Below are 23,376 nucleotides of genomic sequence, written 5' to 3' on the forward strand. Positions count from 1 at the left end.
AAGACTTAAGTATGTGACCATGTGCCAAACCTGCGTCTTCATATTATCTTCCTGCCCCCTCCTTGGCTCACTCAGTGTGAACTGAGAGTTTTTGTGAGTTAGGTTAGAGGTTTCCACCCAGGATTTGATTAGCAGATGGGAGGCAAATAGTGTTAGTCAGCCGCCAGAAGGAAAAAGATGATGAACCAGAGTGGTAATTAGAGCAAGCTGAAAGAAGATACTCTATGTAGAGATGTGGTTGAGTTCAGGGAACCAGCAGGGAAGGAGCGGCACTGGGGGAATTACCACCTCCAGGTTTGGCGGTAGCAGAGAGAGTGGCGTGGTGTAGCAGCAGAGAATGGCAACACTAGAAACATAGTGGAATGAACTGTAGAAGGGGGGAAACTCAACTTCAACCTCCCCTCACCCACAGAAATGAAAGGATCCTGGTATTCATCAAAGAGGATTGGAGAATCCACCTAGGGGAACCGAAAGGATCCTTTTTTATCTGTCGGGAGAGAAAGCAGGTCAAGCACAGCTGGGTTCAGCATGAGGATATGTCAAGGCTTTGTATGGGGTTCTGAAGGCAGCTTCAGGGTCTGCTGACTAGCCTGTTGGAGTCACTGTTTCATATAAGCCGATATGAGTAAGTTAATGAGATCGTAATACCTAGAAAAAGAATGGGGAAACAAAGTCTGAGAGAAGACCTGGGTGCATACTCGGTCCTTCACTAATAACAGCTCTGGGATCGAGGCATGTGGCTTAGGGAACGTGTGAGCCACACCTTTGCAATCCTGTTTTGCTTTTTTCTTTGTTGCAGTGACCTGCAGTGTGAGTGCCAGCAGGCACAAAGACACCCAGACAGCAGACTGTGGCACTGCGTAACCAGCCCTCCCAGCTCCGGTTCCTGAAGCAGAAAAAAAACTCGACTAAAATCCTTTTCTCCAGAACGCTTAGCTCCCAGCACTCGCTGTGGGCGGGGCTCTCCTTTGACCTCCAGCAAGCACCGGTGCTACTGCGCAAGTGCATGCTGCACATCCGGGGCTCTGTTACTAGGGAAGAAAAGATGGCAATGGCCTCGGGCGCTGTGGTGGTTCCCGCCGAGTGGATCAAGAACTGGGAGAAATCCGGGAGAGGCGAGTTTTTGCGTTTATGCCGGATTCTCAGTGAAAGTAAAAACCGCGACACTTTGGCTTGTAGAGATTTCCAACAAGCTCTCTATGAGTTGTCATACCATGTCATTAGAGGAACTTTAAAGCCTGAACAGGCATCAAATGTTCTTAGTGACATCAGTGAATTTCGAGAAGATATTCCACTTATTCTTGCCGATATATTCTGCATACTAGATATTGAGACGAACTGTTTAGAAGAAAAAAGCAAGAGAGATCATTTTACACAATTGGTATTAGCATGTTTGTATTTAGTTTCAGACACAGTTCTAAAGGAACGCTTGGATCCGGAAACATTGGAGTCATTAGGCCTTATAAAACAATCACAGCAGTTCAATCAAAAGTCAGTCAAAATCAAGACGAAACTCTTTTATAAACAGCAGAAGTTCAATTTGTTAAGAGAAGAAAATGAAGGTTATGCCAAGCTGATTGTTGAATTGGGGCAAGATTTATCTGGAAATATTACTAGTGATTTAATCTTAGAAATTCTCAAATCTTTAATAGGATGCTTCAATCTGGATCCCAATCGAGTTTTGGATATCATCTTAGAAGTGTTTGAGTGCAGGCCAGAACACCATGATTTCTTTATATCTTTATTAGAAGCTTACATGGGTATGTGTGAACCACAAACACTGTGTCATATTCTTGGTTTCAAATTCAAGTTTTACCAGGAACCAAATGGTGAGACTCCATCATCCTTGTACACAGTTGCAGCAGTACTTCTACAGTTTAACCTTATTGATTTGGATGGTCTTTATGTACACCTTCTTCCAGCTGATACTTGTATTGTGAATGAATACAAACGAGAAATTGTGGAAGCTAAACACATTGTTAGGAAACTTACAATGGTTGTATTGCCTTCTGACAAAAGTGATGAACGAGAGAAAGAAAAGAAAAAAGATGACAAAGTAGAGAAGGTACCTGACAATCAAAAACTTGGTTTGTTGGAAGCCTTGTTAGTTATTGGTGATTGGCAGCATGCACAGAGTATTATGGATCGGATGCCTCCGTACTATGCAGCATCACATAAAGTAATAGCCCTTGCTATATGCAATCTTATACATATAACTATTGAGCCTCTTTACCGAAGAGTTGGTGTTCCGAAAGGTGCTAAAGGCTCACCTGTCAATGCTCTACAAAACAAGAAGTCGCCGAAGCCAGTGGAGAGCTTTGAAGACTTAAGGAGAGATGTATTCAGTATGTTCTGTTATCTTGGTCCTTACCTTTCTCATGATCCCATCTTATTTGCAAAGGTTGTGCGCATAGGCAAGTCATTTATGAAGGAATTTCAGTCTGATGGGAAACAAGAAAATAAAGAGAAGATGGAAGTTATCTTTAGTTGTTTGCTTAGCATTACTGACCAGGTACTCCTTCCGTCTCTTTCTTTGATGGATTGCAATGCATGTATGTCAGAGGAACTATGGGGAATGTTTAAAACATTTCCTTATCAGCATAGATACCGCTTATATGGCCAGTGGAAGAATGAGACTTACCACAGCCACCCACTTTTAGTAAAAGTTAAAGCCCATACAGTAGACAGAGCCAAGTACATTATGAAGCGTCTAACCAAGGAAAATGTGAAGCCTTCAGGGAGGCAGATTGGAAAACTGAGCCACAGCAATCCAACCATTTTGTTTGATTACGTCTTGTCACAAATACAGAAGTACGATAACTTAATAACACCTGTGGTAGACTCATTGAAATATCTCACTGCGTTGAATTATGATGTTTTGGCCTATTGTATCATTGAAGCTTTAGCTAATCCAGAAAAAGAAAGAATGAAACATGATGACACAACCATCTCAAGCTGGCTTCAGAGTCTGGCTAGTTTCTGTGGTGCAGTTTTTCGTAAATACCCCATTGACCTTGCTGGTCTTCTTCAGTATGTAGCCAATCAATTAAAGGCGGGCAAAAGTTTTGACCTGCTTATATTGAAAGAAGTGGTACAAAAAATGGCAGGAATAGAAGTTACAGAGGAAATGACAACGGAGCAGCTAGAGGCTATGACTGGTGGGGAGCAACTGAAAGCTGAGGGTGGGTATTTTGGCCAGATAAGAAACACTAAAAAATCCTCTCAGAGATTGAAGGATGCACTACTGGACCATGATCTTGCCCTTCCTCTTTGTCTGCTTATGGCTCAGCAGAGGAATGGGGTGATCTTTCAGGAAGGTGGAGAGAAACATTTGAAACTTGTAGGAAAGTTGTATGACCAGTGTCATGATACTTTGGTACAGTTTGGTGGGTTTTTAGCATCAAATTTAAGCACAGATGATTACATAAAGAGAGTGCCTTCGATTGATGTGCTGTGTAATGAATTTCATACGCCCCATGATGCAGCCTTTTTTCTGTCTCGGCCAATGTATGCACACCATATTTCATCAAAGTACGATGAACTTAAGAAATCAGAAAAGGGTAGTAAGCAGCAGCATAAAGTTCATAAGTACATTACAGCATGTGAGATGGTGATGGCTCCTGTCCATGAAGCAGTGATCTCCTTGCACATTTCCAAAGTCTGGGAAGATATCAGTCCTCAGTTCTATACCACATTCTGGTCTCTGACAATGTATGACCTTGCAGTTCCACATACCAGCTATGAACGAGAGGTCAATAAACTTAAGATCCAGATGAAAGCAATTGATGACAATCAAGAAATGCCTCTGAATAAAAAGAAAAAAGAGAAAGAACGCTGTACTGCCCTTCAGGACAAGCTTCTTGAAGAAGAAAAGAAACAGATGGAGCATGTACAGCGAGTTCTGCAGAGACTGAAACTGGAAAAGGACAACTGGCTCTTAGCAAAATCTACTAAAAATGAGACCATCACAAAGTTTCTCCAGTTGTGTATATTTCCTCGATGTATTTTTTCAGCAATTGATTCTGTTTACTGTGCTCATTTTGTTGAGTTGGTTCATCAGCAGAAGACTCCAAATTTCTCCACACTTCTCTGCTATGACCGAGTTTTCTCTGACATAATTTACATGGTTGCCAGCTTTACTGAAAATGAAGCTAGTCGATATGGGAGATTTCTTTGCTGCATGTTAGAGACTGTGACTAGGTGGCATAGCGACAGATCCACTTATGAGAAGGAATGTGGAAACTATCCAGGTTTTCTTACTATCCTACGAGCAACTGGATTTGATGGTGGAAATAAAGCTGATCAGTTAGATTATGAGAATTTTCGACATGTTGTACATAAATGGCATTATAAACTAACCAAGGCATCAGTACATTGCCTTGAAACTGGTGAATACACTCATATCAGGAATATCTTGATTGTGCTAACAAAAATACTGCCATGGTACCCCAAAGTTTTAAATCTGGGTCAAGCTTTGGAAAGAAGAGTGCATAAAATCTGCCAAGAAGAGAAAGAAAAGAAGCCAGATCTGTATGCACTAGCCATGGTTTACTCTGGACAGCTGAAAAGTAGAAAGTCACACATGATTCCTGAAAATGAATTTCATCACAAAGATCCTCCTCCGAGAAATGCTGCTGCAAGTATACAAAATGGGCCTTGTAGTGGGTTGCCGTTGTCCATAGGAAGTACATCTAAGTCAGATGAGAGCAGTACCGAGGAGACTGACAAGTCCCGGGAAAGGACTCAGTGTGGTGTGAAAGCTCTTAATAAAGTTTCTAGCACCACACCAAAAGGGAATTCAAACAATGGAAATAGTGCCTCCAACACCAAAGCTGTGAAGGAAAACGACAAAGAGAAGGGGAAAGAGAAAGAAAAAGAGAAAAAAGAAAAGACCCCAGGTGTTACTCCAGAGACTAGGGTACTTGGTAAAGACAATAAAGAAAAACCCAAGGAAGAGCTGCCAAATAAAGATGAAAAGATAAGAGAGACCAAGGAAAGAATGCCTAAATCTGACAAAGATAAGGAAAAATTAAAGAAGGAGGAGAAAGCTAAAGATGAGAAATTCAGGATCATCGTCCCCAACATAGAATCAAAATCCTCCCAAGAAAGAGAAAAAGAGAAAGAGCCATCAAAAGAAAGAGACTTAGTAAAGGAAATAAAATCAAAAGAAAATGTTAAAGGAGGAGAAAAAGCACCAGTTTCTGGGGCCTTGAAATCACCTGTTTCCCGAACAGATAATTTAGAGCCTGAACGAGAAAAACGTCGCAAGGTTGATTCCCACCCTTCTCCATCACATTCTTCCACAATAAAGGACAGTCTGGTCAAACTCAAGGAGTCTTCAGCAAAGCTCTACATCAACCATGTCCCACCACCATTGTGCAAGAGTAAGGAGAGAGAAATGGACAAGAAAGATTTGGACAAAGCAAGGGAAAGATCCAGAGAAAGAGAGAAAAAAGACGAAAAGGACCGGAAAGAGCGGAAAAGGGATTATTCAAACAATGACCGGGAAGTGCCCTTAGACTTAGTCAAAAGGCGGAAAGATGAAAATGGAATATTGGGGATTTCAAAGCACAAAAGTGAAAGCCCCTGCGAGTCTCCTTATCCAAATGAGAAAGACAAGGAAAAAAATAAGTCAAAATCCTCAGGCAAAGAAAAAGGTGATTCATTTAAACCTGAAAAGATGGATAAAATATCCAGTGGGAAAAAGGAGTCTGGACATGATAAAGAAAAGATAGAAAAGAAAGAGAAATGGGACAGTTCTGGAGATAAGGAAGAGAAGAAGCATCATAAGTCCTCAGATAAGCACAGATAATGAAGACTTTGAGCCAAGAGTGTGGGCAGGCCCCCAAGCTGAAGGTTTCCCGGCCAAAGATGCACAGAGCTCTGTGTCACTCTCAAAACTTAATTATGAGCTTCTGGTGCTGTCCATCTTAACGAGAATCTGCTTACGTCAGAAGATGAATATGCATCACCATCCTCTTGAGACATTGCAAAGTCACTGGTTTTCAGAACATTATTTTCACCTCCGGGCAGTTTCTTGCAGCAAGATCCCTGTGCGTACATTTTTTTCTTGAAATAACACCACCCAGAAACAGCATCTATGAAATTTTCACCAGCTGAGTCTTGGATCACCCTTAGAAAGGTTAGTTCCTAGGCTGAATGCCTTGGTGTAGGGAAGGCTGCATTTGTGTGTAAAATATAAGTGAAAACATTGTTACCTGATAATTTTAGCTTCTTGTAAAAATTGTAATTTGAGTTTGTGTGTAAACCAGAACAGCAGTGTTTTCCTTCAATGTGTTCTTAAATATGTCATCACAGTTTCCCTTACTAAGCCTGCGACATCACTCAGTGGGTTAAGGTACTTGCCCCCAAGCCTAAAGACTGATTTGGATCCCTGGTGCCTCCATGATAGAGAGAGAGAACTCTGGTTCACACAGCCTGTTCTCTGACCTACACACACCCTAAATAAATAAAACTAAAATGTTTTAATTTCTCCTAATGTGACATCTTTGTCTTAAAGAACTTACTTCTTACATTCCTACTCAGTCATGGATACTGTGATCTTTACTGGAACATTACTTTTTTAACTTAAAGTTGAGCTTTATTCCCCCTTTTAGTGTACACAGTTTGGTGACCTTTAGCAAATTCATCACATGTGAAATCATCAAGACTGTCTAGTCTCAGAAGATTTCTCTCATCTGCAGCAGAAGCCCCAGTGTATCAGTGACCACTTTTAAGTTATTCTTCCTCAGCCCCTGGGAACTGCTGACATACTTTCTGCCCGTGGGTTTGCTGATTTGGGGCATAACATAAATGGAATCCTGAGATACTGTGGCTTTTGTGTATGGGTTCTCTTATATGTAAGTTTGTTTAATGTGTATTAATAATCCATTCCTTATGGTTTTATGTTTGTTTATACATTCACTGATCAGCAAGAATAGTAATTTTTATGTTTTAAGTATTAAAAATTGTAACTTAAACACTAGTGTATCCACAGTTACAGTGGATGACACGAAGATTATGCATAGTATGAATGCTGTGTAGAAACAGTATATACATTAAGCCAGAAATCCCAGCACTGGGAGACAGAGGCAGATGGATCTCTATGAGTTCCAGGACAACAGAAATGTTATGCAGAGAAACCCTGTCTCAGAAAAACCAAGAAAACGGAAAAGAAATGGTACGTAAATTATCAGTATTTCATGTAAGTGTGGTGTTTTTCTAAGGGTCTTTTAGCTGTGGTCTTAAGAAATATGTGAATGTAGTATTTTCATCAATAAAAATTAATACCTTAAATATTAAGTTGAAATTTGTATGAGAACATTAGACAAATAGAAATTGTATACCATGTGTTATAATCATGCTTTGAATTTATGTCACCATTCATTTGAGAAAAACAACATGTAAAGCAAAGGAAGTGTTTATATATAGTTATGTAAGAAATATAGTGTATAATTGACTCAACATGTTTTACAATAATTTTTGTAATATATCAAATATTATTGTATTTTAATATCACTTAAAATTATATCTTTGTAGGGGAAAAACCCTCTTTTCTTCAATGGAAGACTTTTAGAGGTATTGGAAAATGACTTTGAAAACACTCATTTCCCCTGAATATTGTTCATTTGGTGTTGCAAATTCAGTGTACAAGATTAAGAATAATTTAGGTATCATTTCTATTTTTTTTAGGGCCTGCTGTGCATTTACTAGTATATAAGAAGTAGGCTATGGTGAGTTGTTGAAGTTACTGTTCTACCTTCATAGAGTGATTTAGTACCAGTTATAGAAAATCTTGTAGGTGCCTTGCAACTAGTTAGGTCTTTCAGAGATTCATTTCCTCCATAACAAACTTACAAGGTAAGCATCAATATGATCATGAGTCATGCAAATTAGATGCAGGATGTTTGACTATATATTGCCACATAGCTAAGGAATGAGGGAAAGGAATTTTGTGTTTGTGGTAGCCATTCTCCTTTATTCTACTTTATTATTCGCTCCATTTAATGATTTAGCAAATATTGATTGAGACTTTCCTATGATGTAAGTCATAAAAATGACAGATTGTTCTGTATTCATTTAGTGTGTTTTTGCCTAAGATGATGGAATATATCCCCAGTTCCCAAACGAGTACCTGGCAGATCTTTCAAAATGTGCAGTTGTAAATTCCACTCTGTCCTTTCCCTAGTTATTAAAGAACCTAGCATAGGACCACCAAATCTTCTTGAAAGGGTTGGTACCTTTATTTCTGTTGACTAACCTTAATCTCGTCTGAATAATTTTGGCTTGAAGCCTGCTTTCTCAGAATAATCTGTTGATAAAGGCAAGGAGACCACATGATCAAATAACATTCCCAAAGTTCTTCTGAACGCTGCATAAAATGTGCGACCAAGTATATGAGTCCTTTGATAAGCCAATGGTAGCATTCCACCTCTGGCCCTCAAAACACTCTTGTGCATCTCATAATGCAAAATACATTGTTATCAAGTGTGCTGGTTCATGTATTGTTCAAAAATCCAAAGCCTCAAACTCAAAGCAAAGGTTTACCTCTGTAGAACTCAAAAATGTGTTGCATTCTTCCATGATATAATGGCACAGAGTAAATAATCCCGTTATAAAAGAGAATAGTAGAAGAATAACAAAAACAACTGGACCAGAGCAAGACCAGAACTCAGGAGGACAGACATTAAATACTGTAGCTCCCTGTCCGGAGTATGGTGCAAACTGGTAGTGAGATTGTAGACCCTTGGAGGAGGTCACAGCATTCCTTCTTCATAGTATTGTCCTTTAAAGCCCATGCGCCCTTCCTTGTGGACTATGCTCATTGTCCACAGCTTTTCTTAACATATGTTCCACATTCCTGGCATGTCCAAGTTCTGGGACCTCAGCTGAAGCCTCAGCTATACTTTGGTAGCTTCATATGTCATGTCATTGTCTTCTGTGTCCGCTTGCAGAGATTCCAACCCTGATTGTCCATTCCCTAGGACTGCACTGGGTAGCTCTCATCTGCCACCTTCTCTCTATAACATGTTTCTATTAAAGTCACTTCAAGTGTGAGCTGGTGAGGACTTTTTTTTTTTTTTTGGTCTGGTATAAAATCTATGCTGCTCTAGTTTATGTTAACGATACTGTTTATATTTGTACATGGGCGTATCTGCAGGGGGCTTGTCCATTTGGATACCACACTTTAAATACCTTGTGCATTAGATAAAGGTACTTGTTCTTAGAATTACTGAAGACAATCTAAAGAAATTTAGACCACTCAGGCTGTTTCAATGTGGGCCTTCTGGTACCACTTACTATATCTGCCCTGAGCAATCGTGGCCAAAGTCCTCTTTTTTAACCTTGTGTCCTGATTTCTGTAAGGTTATCTACATCATTTTATGGAAACTATGTCTGAATTACATTATAATAGTCATTTTTTTGTTGACCAGATTATGTCAACTACCCAGTATGTACTCTATTTAGCATTGCTTAGACAGAAATGTAGTAAAAGTCAGTTTTAGAGAAAAGGTAGTAAATGTTCTCAAAAGCTGTTTCTTCTATGTTAACATGGTGTTGAGTCCTCTGACACACCTTTTCCTAGTTCCTAGAGAACAGAAGCACAACCTCTGTCTGCGTGGCTTTTCCAGTGTGCTACTTCATCTCACATCATTGATAAGAGAAATTTGTACAGCTCCTACTGTGTGCCAGACCCTGTTCAAAGATAGATGATCTCCTTTTCCTCATAGAATGCCTCTAAGGTAAGTACCACTATAGTTCATATGGAAACACAAAGGCAGAAAACGGGGTACTTTTCCCTGTTCTCTCTAATTTTCCTTGGAAGCATTGTGTCATCTAGACCAGGGAAAGTAGCCATGGAAACTGGGATTTGATGACACAGGCTCTGTGGACAGATATCCCTGGTGTGGGATCCTCATACTTTTAGGGACTAAATTGACATTACTAAACCATAGGACCTTCATTTTTGAAGGCCAGTAACTCTGAAGAATCAATAAGAATCACCATGTCATATGTATTTACCCAGAGTGAAAAAAATTAATATTAAAAAACTTATTTTACCAGGAAATGGTGTCTATAATTGACACAAGACACAAGTGTTCTGATGGTGTTACCTGTTTCTATTGCCTATTTTTGCTTTTTGGGTTTTTGTTTGTTTGTTCGTCCTTTTAAATTAGTTGGATGTACACAAGTGAAATCTTGTAGAGAGTAGAAGAAGAGAGCAAGAGTCACCACTGGAGAGTAGCTGCAGTGGAACAGACTCTTACCTGGATTTGTCAAGAACCAGGGAGGAAACAGCCGCCCACATTGTTGGCTTCAGAAAAACATCTGGCTGTATCAAAAAGAACCTAGTCAACTTTTAGTGACTTTTCACTGTACAACACCAACATCAACCTGTTCTGTGTGGGCAGGTATGTATTGCAGGCTTACAGCCTTCCTATTTCTAGCTAGTTGTCTAGACATGTCTGTTCTGAATATGGTCTAGGGAAAAACACCTTTCCTGCCACTGCATAGACAAAAGATATTAAGCATCCAGACTGACAACAAAGTGAGAGTTGAAGTTGCAGGATTGATGGGATAAGAGTATTTGGCAAGTGGATAGAAGAATACTTGTTTTATAGAGGACTTTGGGTCCAGGTTGCTGGAGATGTAACTCAGTTGTTAGAATGTTTGCCTAGCATGCACAAAGCATGCATAAACGAGGCACAAAACCTGGCCTGATCCTCAGGACTACTTCAACGGGTCGTGGTGGTCTCTGCCTATAATACTGTCATTGGTAAGTAAAGTCAGGAGTTGAGAAGTACAATGTAATCCTCAGACTTCAGCATAGTGAAGGCCAGCCCAGTCTACATGAGACACTGTTGCAGTCAAACAAACAAAACAAAATAAAAAAATTTTAAATAGAGGAGTGGTTCGATAGGTAGTTCAGCCTGTAAAGTGTATACTGAGGAAGCATGTTGACCCAGGTTTAAGCCCCCAAACCCACATAAGCAGCCAGGAATGGTAGCACACACTTTTAATCCTAGCACTGGAGAGAGTGTGGGTTTTTTTTGGGGGGGGGGATAGACACAGCAGGACGTCTGGCCAGCCTCCTTAGCCTACTTAGCCAGCCTCGGGTTCTACTGAGACCCTGTCTCAGTAAGATGGATAGCTCCTGAGGAATGACATCCATGTAGCTTCTGCATGCACCCACACACATGAACATACAGATGTTCAAAAGAACCTTAATTCCCATCTAGGTTCATCCCCGTTCTAGAAAAAGCACTTTCCTCCCAGCAACCACCTTTAGCCATTACTGGTGTAATCAGTACATTCACCACTGTTTCTCCACTTTTTCCATGTCTCCTTCCCCTCTTTTTTTTCTATTCACAATTGGCAGCCACACTTTCACAACACAGAGAATAGAAGGGCTTGATGGGTCCCCAATTGCTTGCTTATTCTTAAGAATCTCCAAGACACAAAGTTCTTTCATAAACTTTGATAATGCTGCCCTGACTACTCTGGGAAACAATGAGGAAACAAACTTCACTAGCTTCTCTGGGAACTCTTGTTTGCTAATGCATTTTATCCTGTATTTCTCAGACATAAAGTATTGGTACAGGACATATCAGTGGGAAATAGTCCCTTGCCTACACAGCTTGCTTTAAGGTGGATGATGGACAGTAAACACAATAAACTATATACCTTAGACAAACAGTGCTTCTACAAGAGACCAGAATGTCAAGGAAAGCAAGGAATATTAACAGTTCATACTGGGTATCATGTTGCAGCACTCAAGCATCATTCATATGAATTACCTACACATATATTAACACTCAATATAGTCTTATAATTATGTATGCTTTGTCATAATTTTTCACATTAAACTCAGTTCTGCTTTAATGGCCAGTCAGAACTATTAAGGTGAATCAAAAGTGCATTGCAATTACTGTCAAGTTTTTTTCTAATGATTCCTGTGAAAATCAGGAGAATGATATGCAGGTAAGTGACAATTAAAAGTCAATAGAATGTCTTGAGTGTGTCTCTGACTTCCAAGATTTTAAGGATGAGCATAATCAAGGCAGTTCCTCCATGACTTCACAGTTTCTCGGTTTCTGGATGTGGTTGGCAAATTCTAAGCCACAATGTTCCCTAAAGAGGTGTCTCGGGGTGCATAGGTCACTTTCTTCTTTTTTGAATTCATGCTAAGGCTGTCACAAGGTAATGGCTGAAAATAACACCACAAGTTAACTAGTAAAGAATGGAAGATTTGACAGAAGAGAGGAATTCTCATTTACCACAGTTCCTGTCTTGATGGCCACTGTTAGAGCTTACATGGATTCTGGAAGAACAGATGTGTGAAGGTCAGAAAATGAAGAAAAGCAAGGTTTTTAAAAAAAATCAGAAATAAAGATGATACTTAGCAAATAAAAGTGGCTGGAGTGATAACTCAGTGATTAAGAGCACTTGCTGCTCTTCGAGAGGACCCAGGTTCAATTCCCAGTACCACATGGCACCTTACAACCATCTGTAACTCCAGTTCTAGGGGATCTGATACCTCTGCTAACCTCTGGCCAGTGATGCTTATTGCACACAGACATGTTCAGACAAAACACTCTTACACACAAAATACAGTTAAACTTTAAAAAGAAAGGAAATAGGTAGAAATTGATCTAAAAGAAGGTGACAGAAACAGCAAACTTTTCCTTTTGAACTTATTTTTGTTATAGAGTCACCTCCCATGGATGTCAATGTGGGTACACTTGCACACATGTATACATGTGTGCACACACCCTTGCACACATCCAGGGATTTCTTTACCTGACTGCTTAGTACTTTCCTATGAGTGACAAACATTCATAAATCCCATTGGATAAGTATCATGGTCAACCATGGAGTTCATACATTGGCAGAGAAAAATAAGTCCTATTAGTTTTATATTGCAATAAATTTCATGTTTTTATTTTCTACTTACAGTAGTAACTATATGGTAACATTGAAGATGGAGGTTTTTTTTTTTTTTTAGGAAAATTGAAGTTTTTACCCATCTTTGAGCATCTGGCATACTAGGAGTGCACTTATACAATATAGTTTCTATCACTATATTTTTTTTCTTTCTGGATTAAGGTAACATATCATCCACACTTCAATACTTTTTTCAAGTCACTCAAATGTGGCAATACAAAGCTGCTCCGTATTTTACATCAGGTATGCTGTGATCATTGCTGTCACTGTGAAAGAATTAGCTTCTGTTATTAGGATTCTTGTTGACTATAACCCTACACATTTTGTTTAACACACATGCAGTAAGAGGCCATTGGTATGTTCTCTGGCCTGGAGCCCTAGACTAACAAGGAAATGTGAATTTCACCTCATGGGAGGAAGCAAGTGAGGAAAAGGAAGGGATGTAGAAAAAGAAAATGTGAAGTTTGGAAAGAAATAGATACTATACCAGGAAATGTAGAAGGGGCAGCCCTTCTCAGGAAAGGAGCCAGAGGGAAGGAACTTCACAGAGAACCAAGAATTGTGGCAACAGTTCCTTGCACAAGGTAGGCACTCAAAAAATACTGTTTGAGCAAGAAGATAGATGCTGGTGGGTTGAGGAAGGGAAACAAGCTTGTAACTCTTCTGTTATTATGGTAAATATGCATAACAAAACTTACAGTGTCTGTGTTTTAACCCACTCAGTGACATTAAGTACTTTTCATCGTGGTGTTCAACCATCACCACTTCATCACCATGCTTTCCCATAATCCTAACGAAATCATACATGATAGCCACAGCTTCTCATCCTCTCCTTGTGCCAGCCTCCTGCGAATTGAGTAAATTTAAATGCTGCATCTAAAACCATACAACACTTGACTCTTTGTGATGTGTGTATGTCACTTGCCATGAAGTTTTTAAATTCACATCTGTGTCTGTTGTGGAATTATATTCAAGTGTGTGTTTAGACCACACTGTATTGTCCATTCATCTTCTAATATTTTCCCTCTTTTTTGAAGCTCTTCAAGTTCATGTTCTAACAAGACCACGAGCCAGCTCTCATAACCATGTCATGATGTGCCTAAGACCTCCTTAGCTTTGCCATTATGTTCTTCACTGTTTCCTTGGCACACTCTCAGTTGGCATAGCTCATCTATGGTACTCAATTGGATGACTTACATGCCTTCCAAGAATACATGTAAGTATTTATCAAATCATATTGAGAAATGTAATTGTTTTTGCCTTCTCTATAATGACTATTTGTGTTTGTCATTTGGCCACCTTGTGTTGTGAATGATTGTTTATAAGAATAATGGCATGGTTCACAAACATTACCCCATCAAAGAAGTTAAGAAAATGGGGAATGCTGACGCTTAGGAAATCGGTCCTCATGAACCAGGCATGATGGAGCATGCCTGTACTATCAGTACTAACAAGTGGAGACAGGAGACTTAGAAGTTTGAGATTACCTCCCTCCTTTACATAGCAGATTCAAGGTCAGCCTTGAATACATGGGAACTTGTCTCTCACACACAGAAAGCAACTCTCAGTAGTGAGATGTAATGAAATAGATAAAGCCAGCACTGTTGAAATGGCCAACATCTTAATGTTCAGTGCAGGTGAGAACTTTTATTTTTATTATTTATTATTTTATTTATTGGGGGTATGTGCACACAAGCATGTACACTAATATGGAAGTCAGAAAACAAATTTGCAGGAGCCAGTTCTCTCCTTGCACTATGTGGATTCTGGTTCCACAGCTCAAGTTGTCAACACTGGCAGCAAGTACTTTACCCTCAGGGACATCCTGCTGCACTGCAGGTGTGAGCTTTGGAAGCTCAGTTTAATATTTGGTCCTGGTTCATCCTGTCACAACAAAGACCATAAGTTTATATTTTTGTATCTGTTGACTATTATTTCCATAGTTTCAATTTCAGATAATTTAATGAGAAAAAGGAAGTTATAATATTTCAGGATAGAGTGGTACAGGAATACTTAGTCTTTTTCCAGCGTTTCTATATGTACGGAAAGCAGCAGTGGTATGAGATGTTCTGTGCCATTTACAGAGTTAGCAATGAAGACGGAGATCACATGGCTTTAGGTTCATAGGACCTTGGTGGGAGGGGGACAGACTGCTTGATTAACACTGTATTAGATAGAAGTTGGGAATAAAAGTGATTTCATTAAGACCCGGCATTGGCAACACCTGAGTGAATATGAGAATATCAAATCTTTAGATGCATAAAATTTTGGCCATCCTTCAGAAATATTTTCATTTTTAAGAAATTTTTAACTACAAACCTAAGGAGACTTTGTGAAGATTTGTTTACTGTTTTATCTAGAATATAGACCTGATCGCTACATGAACCACTTAAATAATAATTTATATGTTGCTTCTACCAGGTGAAATTTACATGTAATCTGAAAACATTCTATTAGTCCGGAAGGTGTTGATTGATACAAACAGCAAGATTTTTTCCTATGTCAATACTTTCCTTCCACTTTATCCTTAGGAAGTACTACTTGGTTGCTTAATACACTTAATACAGTTTGTTTTGTTTTCTGTATAGTACACATCATCTTTGGGACCTGAACTTTGTGTTCATTAAGGAAGTTAATGGAGTTTTAGGACACCATTATTTTTCTGCCCCTCTGTCCTTTGTTCTTTTGGCCTTTACACTTCAGTTTATTTAAAGTTCATATTTATAAATCACTGTCTTCTTTATCTCTCATGCATAGTAATTCATCTTTCAAATAGAAATCAAGAAAGTAGGAAAAATCATGTTTAGTTCAGAAAATAATTTTTTGTTTTGTTTTGCGAGACAGGATTTCTCTGTGTAGCCCTAGCTGTCCTGAAATTCACTCTGTAGACTAGAATAGTGAACATCTCCTGCCTGAGTCCTAGCCCAATGTGGGTCCCTGGTAAAAAGTGTTTTTAGGGAAAGGCAGCTGACACAAAGGAATGGAGATGGCCTAGAAGGAAGGCTAAGGTCTTACTTGATGGGAAAGAGCTAAACTGGGTTTGCCCGTCTTTGGTTTGCTTTGATTTGATTTGTTATGTTTTTGATATTTTTTCCTAAAATTTTACAAAAATGGGTTCTAAAAACTACATGGGGGTGGAAAGATGGCTCAGCATTGTTAAGAGCATGGGCTGCTCTTCCACAGGACCTAGGTTCAATTCTCTGTACCCAGTTGGCAGCTCACAACTGTCTGTAACTCCTGTCCCAGGGGATCCTGCACCTTCACACAGACACACATGCAGGCAGAACACCAATGTACATAAAATACAAATTAATTATTTTTTTAAATACTTTTAAGGGCTGCATGAACAGGCATGAGGACCTGAGTTCAGATGCCCAGCAACAAAATAAAAGCTAGGCATATGGTGCACACATTGTAACCCAGTTCAGGCAGTGTGATGGAATGGGCAGATTCCAGGACTCGCTCAGGCCAACCAGATAAGCTCAGGGTTAGTGAGAGATATCTTCTCAGGGAAGAAGGCAGACAGCAGTAAAGGAAGACACTTCATTGTGACCTATGGCTACCACATACATGTACACAGGCAATCAGTCACACCTGGCATATTTACACAGCACACACATACAATTTCTTTTAAAAAGTAAAACTTTGGACAGTTGTTGTTTCAATGGGAAGACAACAGACATCTCATGCTGTATTCAAGAAGTCTTCAGTTCATGTTTTTAAGGCATTTGTGTAATATCTTTATACAAAGTAATGGGATGAGAGAACATAATTTCATAATGCTTTGTTTCCTTAAAATACATTGAGAGCATAATCTGTTTCCCTAAGTATTTGCTTACTTTATAATTTCTGGTATCACCTTAGAATCCTGTTGTGTAGATAAACAATATATTTAAGCAATTTCCTATGTAGTGTTTTTTTTTTTAATGTCACCATTCTTTAAAAATTAGCACTCCAAATGAATATCTTTGTAGCCAAAAAAAACTTCACATATAAAAAGTTTTCTTTGGAATTTTTTTTTTAATGCGGCGTCTGATTGTAGGGATGTAAATACAAATTTAAAGGCTTTAGATAGCATGTGCACTGGTGGAGATTTAGCCCTTAGTTCTCTCCCACCAGACCATGAACCAGACCATGAGTTTTTCTCTAAATGCTGAAGCCACTTAGATACTGTTTCTGATCATACTGTTAAACAGAAAACATAACTGTTTGTTTTTCAAAAGACCGTGTAGCAGCAAACCCTACCCTCAGTGTGGTCCTCTGAGTGGTGGTTTCCTGCAGCCTGGTGAGAGCATGGACAGAGGCATGGAGCATCCCACTGCAGCATGGTGTCCCAGTCCCAGGTGTGGATCGTAAAGCTGGAGATTGTGGAGCTAGCCAAACTGAAGACACCTTCGGTATGGAAGACTGCTAGATGCTGTGGCCATGGTATTGAAAACTGCCCATATTTGCTAGTGACAGTTTTCTGTGGTAATACCGAGGAATAGTAAGGGCAGGACCCATTTCCAGCAGTAATGTTACAGGGCCTCAGACCTTAGCACAACTGATGCCATGATGGAAATACTGTTTAGACCTTAGAACCTAGCATGTAGGCAGCAGCACCTACAAGAAGGAGAGCAAAGACTTAATCCATTAAAGTCCATAGTTCTGGGGAAATTCCTAGATATACTCTGTTTCTTGGCTTCTGGCTAATTGGGGTGTGTCAACTCAGGGTGTAGTTTTTTTGTGTGTAAAAGCTCACCCTGTGAAAGGCTCAGGACTGTACTCTGGTTCTGAATACCCAGTGTAGTCTCTAGCAAGTTAATAAAGACTTCCTTTTGGCTTGAATCTGTGTCCAAGTAGTCTTCTCTGGTGGATACCTTATTTATCTTTATCTTATAGGTTCTTTGTGAATATATTTGGGCTTCCAGTTGTATGTTTTTACAGGATTCCTGTGTATACAGATGTGTGTGTGGAGGTGTGGGGGTGGGTGTTTCTTGTGCTTTTTCTTTGGCTCTTTTTCTTGTATTTATTTCGTTCCCATTTGCCTGACTTTGTTTTCTTTATTACTATCCTAAAGGGTGTAGATTCAGATGGGAGGAGATTTGGGGAGAGGAAATAGTAATCAAAATTATTTTAGGTAGAAAATCTATTTTCAATAAAAGAAAATTTGTTTTAAAATGTTTTTACAGATAGCCCACAATGGTGTTTTCATTTTCATTGTCACAATTTTTTTAATCTCTGAAAAGAAACCCTTAATTCTATGAAACATCATAGTAATCACATTCTGTAACCTTTACTTAGAAAAGCAGTCCCTCTGTGACTGTAGACCAACTGTGATGTAAAAGCATGGCTATTCGTTCCCCACACTTTGATTGTCATGCTGGGACTCCATTGACTACAAGGATTGTTATGAATTGCTGTTTCTCTCCAGTCTTTCTAACTGTGAACATTATTTGGTCTCACATTTCCTAAGGCAACTTCTATGTAGCAGAGTATGCATCGTCTGGCTGGTGACATGTTCTTGTTTTTCTTCTATTTTTAATAATGGCCGACAGGTGGTGACAGTGAGGTCGCATGGAACAGATGAATTGCTGGTGCAGTGCACAAACAGTTGGAGTGCTGGGACTGGTGATGCAGTGTCCCCATCAGGTCAGCATCTTCAGATGACAGTGAGACTCAGCAGTCAGCCTTACCCCAGAAATCCTTCACCTCCTTCCAGTCTACAGTGGACCTAGAAGTTGGAGGCAGAAATGGGGATGCCAGGATCCACATGGGATAATCCACTGTGTGGTTCTGAGTGGATTTGCCATAACATGTACATTATTTATGCCTGATAATCATATGATGCTGGTCTTTATAACTAATTATTAATCTTCTGCACTTGATTTTATTTTCCATAAACTTTACCCATGGATTAAAGAAGATTTAAAAAAAAAAAAGAAAAAAAAAAAGACTTTTCCTCTCTTGACAGATCTAGACTTTGAAATATTGAACCAAGAAAAACAAAAAAAAAAACAAAAAAAAAAAACTGGAAGGTATGTTGAGAAGTACGCCCAATTGCTGCCCTGCCTAATTCTTTTCAGGTGACAATGAAGTAGCTTTTTAAAGCTTGGAACTGTAAAGGACTCCCGAGTACACTTCAGCATTGCCATTTTTAGCCAGTGTGTGGAAGGAAAGGAGGGATTTCTTTCCATGCTATTGCAGCTATGTGGTTGTTCATTTCAGGCGCCCTCTACTGGTAAACTTTAAACCATACTGATAAACCATGGCGTGGCCGTGTCCCCATTGTACTGGAGTTTGTATGAATAGTTAAAATGTTAGTACTGCACTTTCTTTTTTTCTTTTTTCTTTTCTTTTTTTTATTTTGCTTACTTTCTCATAGCTAATGTCCGTGGGACTAGCTGTATTTCTTGGTTTTTGTATTGTTTAGCTCTATAAAATGGCCCCAGAAAGTCTCCAAATAGTGTCTTTAACTACAACAAAGGAGACTTATTTGGTTCCTTAAATTCACACTAAGTTTGACTTATAACAGTTTGTTTAGTGTGAATATTTTCTTGTCTTTCTCATGTCTCAATTTATTTGGAAGTCAATATTAAGAGCTACTTAGTAGAACCAGCTTATTAAATGTTACTTGAGTGTGCAGTAAAATGTTCAGTTAAGCAAATGTTTAAGAACGATACTTTGTTTTGAAATTCATTGTGAATCATAAAGCAGAAGTCATTTCATAGTATTTCAGAGACACGGTCTCAGATATTCTTGGTCCAGTATGTCAGAATAGAATTTATAATACAAATAAAGTTTGCTTTAATTAAAATACTTTTTTGCTGCAAGTCCCATCTATTATCAGAAAGCATCAGGAAGAGTTTGTATTAGTAGTTTTTTCATTAGAAGAGGGAGGCTTTCACTAACTGTGTATAAAAAGTTATTCTCAATAAGAGGTTTTTATTTTCCAAACATACTATGTAGTATGATCCTTTGTGGTCTGAAGGGATAAGAAAGATACAATTCAGGGCTGGTGATATACTCTCAGCTGTAGAACCAGTACAGAAACCCCATTTTTAGTGCTGTGTCTTAGATTCTTGTGTTCACTTAATTACTAGGCTATGTCAGTCATGTCTCCAGTAAAAAACGGGAGCTGACTAGTCAGTTAATGAATGAAACATACTGATTTTAGCAGGTTTTTCATATATTTCATCTCCATTTCTTCTTAGGGTATGCTGAACAAGTTCTTTCTTCCTAGGGGGTAAAGTTTGTGTTCCAGGCATATTGAGTTTATATATTTATCATGTATACCCTGTTGTTACATCAAAACAAGTTTCAACTTGAAGTGCAGCTGTTATGCAGTATCCATGTATACTGGCCATGCGCCACATATCCACTGCAGTCCTCAGAGAGTATTTATGATACATATTATTTACCTTGTTTTATTATACTTACAAGATTGTACAGAATTCTTTTTCTTTTACCCATGAGTCCCATTTGTTTTTTGGTTTGTTTGGGTTTTTTCTTCTTGAATCAAATAATGAAGTTTAATTCCTTTCCTCTACCTTACCCTCTGTTAGTGTAATTAGGAAGTGAATTGCTCAAATCTCCACAATTAAGTGTTTCCGAAGTGTGTGATACTGTTCACTTGAATAAAGACAAGATACATAAAAAGAAAATGTGTCTGTTTCCTTACAAAAAGCAATGAGTAAGTTTTCCTTTTATAAGCAAATATTAGTAATAGCCTAGACTATGAAAATGTCTGTATGTGGGGGACACACAATGAAACAAGCCTTTGACAGAGAGTGCTTGTGACCACTTAGCAAGTGCACAGGGCTGTCATGCCGGTATCAGAATATCACCACATCTTACCCTTCAGATCCCTTAGAGCTGTAACCTAAGACAGTTGAAGGGCAGGTAGTTCTTTTGGGAGAGTGGATAATAGTGTGCTTGAGGAAGACTGGAAAGGGAAGGTGTACAGAGGGTGTGCTGTCAAGCTGCTAACACTGTAGGCCATTAGAACTACATGTCCCTTTTTTGCTATGCTGGGAAACATTAGAACACATAATTGAGACAACCCTGTTTGAGGAAGTGAGTTGCAAAACTAGTCTGGGCAGAATGGTAGCTATTTTATGCAGTCAACAGCAGCCCTTGGTGACTTGTGATTAAGAAAAGGGCTGTAGCTAGACATGATGGCATATGATGCAGTCCCAGCACCTGGGTGGCAGAGGCAGGAGGACCAAGAGTTTAGGGGTAGCCTGGCCACATGAAACTGGCTCAAAAAAATAAAATAGAAAGGAGCAGTACTTGAAGATTGGTTGACACAGACTGAGGTGTGTGGCACAAGAGATTTGGGCACAATGCCACGTTATCCTTCAGGTGTAGTATTGAGGGTTAAGCCTCTTAGAATACAGTGTAGATGGTGTTCTGTGCACTTGCACTGCATAGAACCCACCCAAAGACAGGGAGAAGCTGGAAGAGGCATAGTGAGAGCACAGTGATAAGGCTCTGATCCTGACAATATTTACTAGCCATTGGATCTTGTCAACTCACATGGTTTACATGAATCCTCCTTTTCTGAAGATCCCACTTTCTCCTCCCTAAGTTCAGAAGATGAAGCCACACCTCGCCTCTCCTCTGGTGTGTATGGTGTAGAGAACACTGGAGCTGCACTTTGCACAGCAGAGGGAGTGAGGGTGGGTCATAGGTACTTAACACAGCTGCTTCTAGTCCCTGTGAGCCTATGTTAGCCCTGCTTACTTGATTCTGTGGGTCATGTTCTCCTGGTGTCCTACCTCCCCTCTGACTGCTACAATATTTCTGGCCCTCTTCTGTGGGATTTCTGGAGCTCCAAGGGAAGGGACCCTAAGAAGACCTCCAATTTAGATTCTTTCCATGTATCTGTCTGTGGGTCTCTGTATTCCTCCTATCTGCTGCTGGAGGAAGCCTCTGATGGCAAGTGAACAAGACGTCAATCTATAATATAGCAGTATATCATTGGGAATCATTTCAGTAATTCATTTATTTATTTATTTTTTACCAGTCCTGTTTGGTTCTATCCTAGGTGCCTACCCCAAACTCCAGTGCCTAGCGATCCAGCCTGTGTCAGGCATGGGGCTCCCTCTGGTGGAGTGGGCCTCAAGTTAAATCAGACATTGGTTGGCCACTTCCATTGCCCCAGCACATCTTGCAGGCAGACCAGGTTGAAGGTCTTGGGTCTTGTGGCTGGGTTGGTGTCCATGTTTCTCTCTTGGTAACCTGCAGAGTACCTCCCTGCACACACACACACACACACACACACACACACACACACACACACACACACAAACAAAACAAACAAAAAAACAAGCAGGAAAAAAAAAACCAACCCTAGAATATAGGGGTGAAGGCTCCATGCAGGCACCAACTCAACCTCTCTACATCAGTGGATTGCATGGATGTTGTCCTCAGAAATGGGGACCCACTGTTAGTTTGTGGAGAGCAACCTCAGTCCTAGCATCAGCTTGGGTTGTTTGGGGATGTCATGGAAACCCCATAGGCCATCAACTTGAATGCAACAGACTTGCTGCTGGATGCCTTGCCTGGCTACAAGAGATGGCCAGTTCAGACTCCATATCCTCCATTACTAGGAACCCTCACTAGGTTCCAGTAAGTTTCCACTGCACTAGGTTTCCCCACTGTCTTCCATATGGCCTCAATTTCAGCCATCCCTCCCTGCACGCTCCCTCCATCCCTTATCCCCCCAACACACACACCTGATCCTTCCCACTCCTGTCCCCACATGTTTCTGTTTTCCCTCTAGAGCTCTCCTCTTTGCCTATTCTATGTCCATGAATCGTAGCTTGGTTATCATTTACTTAACAGCTAATAGCCGCTTACAAGTGAATACATAACTAGTTCTGGGTTACCTCAAGATGAATTATCTAGTTGAATGGCATTTGCCTGAAAAATTCACGATATTACTGTTTTTAACTTCTGAGTAATTGTGTAAATGTACCTCATTGTCTTTATCCATTATTCAGTTGAGAGATGTTTAGGCTGTTTTCAGTTTCTGGCTATTATGAATAAAGTTGCAGTGAGCATAGTTGAGCAAGTGTTCTTGTGGTAGGATGGAGTGTCCTTAGGTATATGCCTGAGAATGGTATAGCTGGGTCTTGTGGTAGATGGATTCACAGTTTCCTGAGAAACCACCACACTGACTTTCAAAGTAGCTGTGCAAGTTTGTACTCCCACCAGCAATGGAGGAGTGTTCCCCTTTCTCTACATTCTTGTCAGCATGAGCTGTCACTTGTGTTTTTGATGTTAGCTATTCTGACAGGTGTAAGATGGAATCTCAAAGTTGTTTTGATTTGCATTCCCCTGATGACTAAGGAGGTTGAATATTTAAGTGTTTCTTTGCCAATTGAGATTCCTCTATTGAGAATTCTATGTTTACATCCGTATCCCATTTTTAAATTAGATTATTTG

At 39.6% G+C, this 23,376-nt stretch overlaps 1 protein-coding gene across 1 annotated transcript; it reads left to right on the forward strand.

Moving 5' to 3' along the window:
- Positions 1 to 853: 853 nt before the first annotated feature.
- On the forward strand, positions 854 to 20,582 carry LOC100755241 (THO complex subunit 2-like). Its single transcript, NM_001379121.1, is given in 8 exon segments — positions 854 to 6,142; positions 7,540 to 7,578; positions 7,693 to 7,733; positions 9,587 to 9,743; positions 10,179 to 10,412; positions 13,983 to 14,161; positions 17,169 to 17,342; positions 18,483 to 20,582. A coding segment is annotated over 1 exon segment (4,806 nt). The 5' UTR covers positions 854 to 1,006; the 3' UTR covers positions 5,813 to 6,142; positions 7,540 to 7,578; positions 7,693 to 7,733; positions 9,587 to 9,743; positions 10,179 to 10,412; positions 13,983 to 14,161; positions 17,169 to 17,342; positions 18,483 to 20,582.
- The last annotated feature ends 2,794 nt before the right edge of the window (positions 20,583 to 23,376 follow it).

Source organism: Cricetulus griseus (genome assembly GCF_003668045.3).
Source record: "Cricetulus griseus strain 17A/GY chromosome 1 unlocalized genomic scaffold, alternate assembly CriGri-PICRH-1.0 chr1_1, whole genome shotgun sequence".
Lineage (NCBI taxonomy): Eukaryota > Metazoa > Chordata > Mammalia > Rodentia > Cricetidae > Cricetulus > Cricetulus griseus.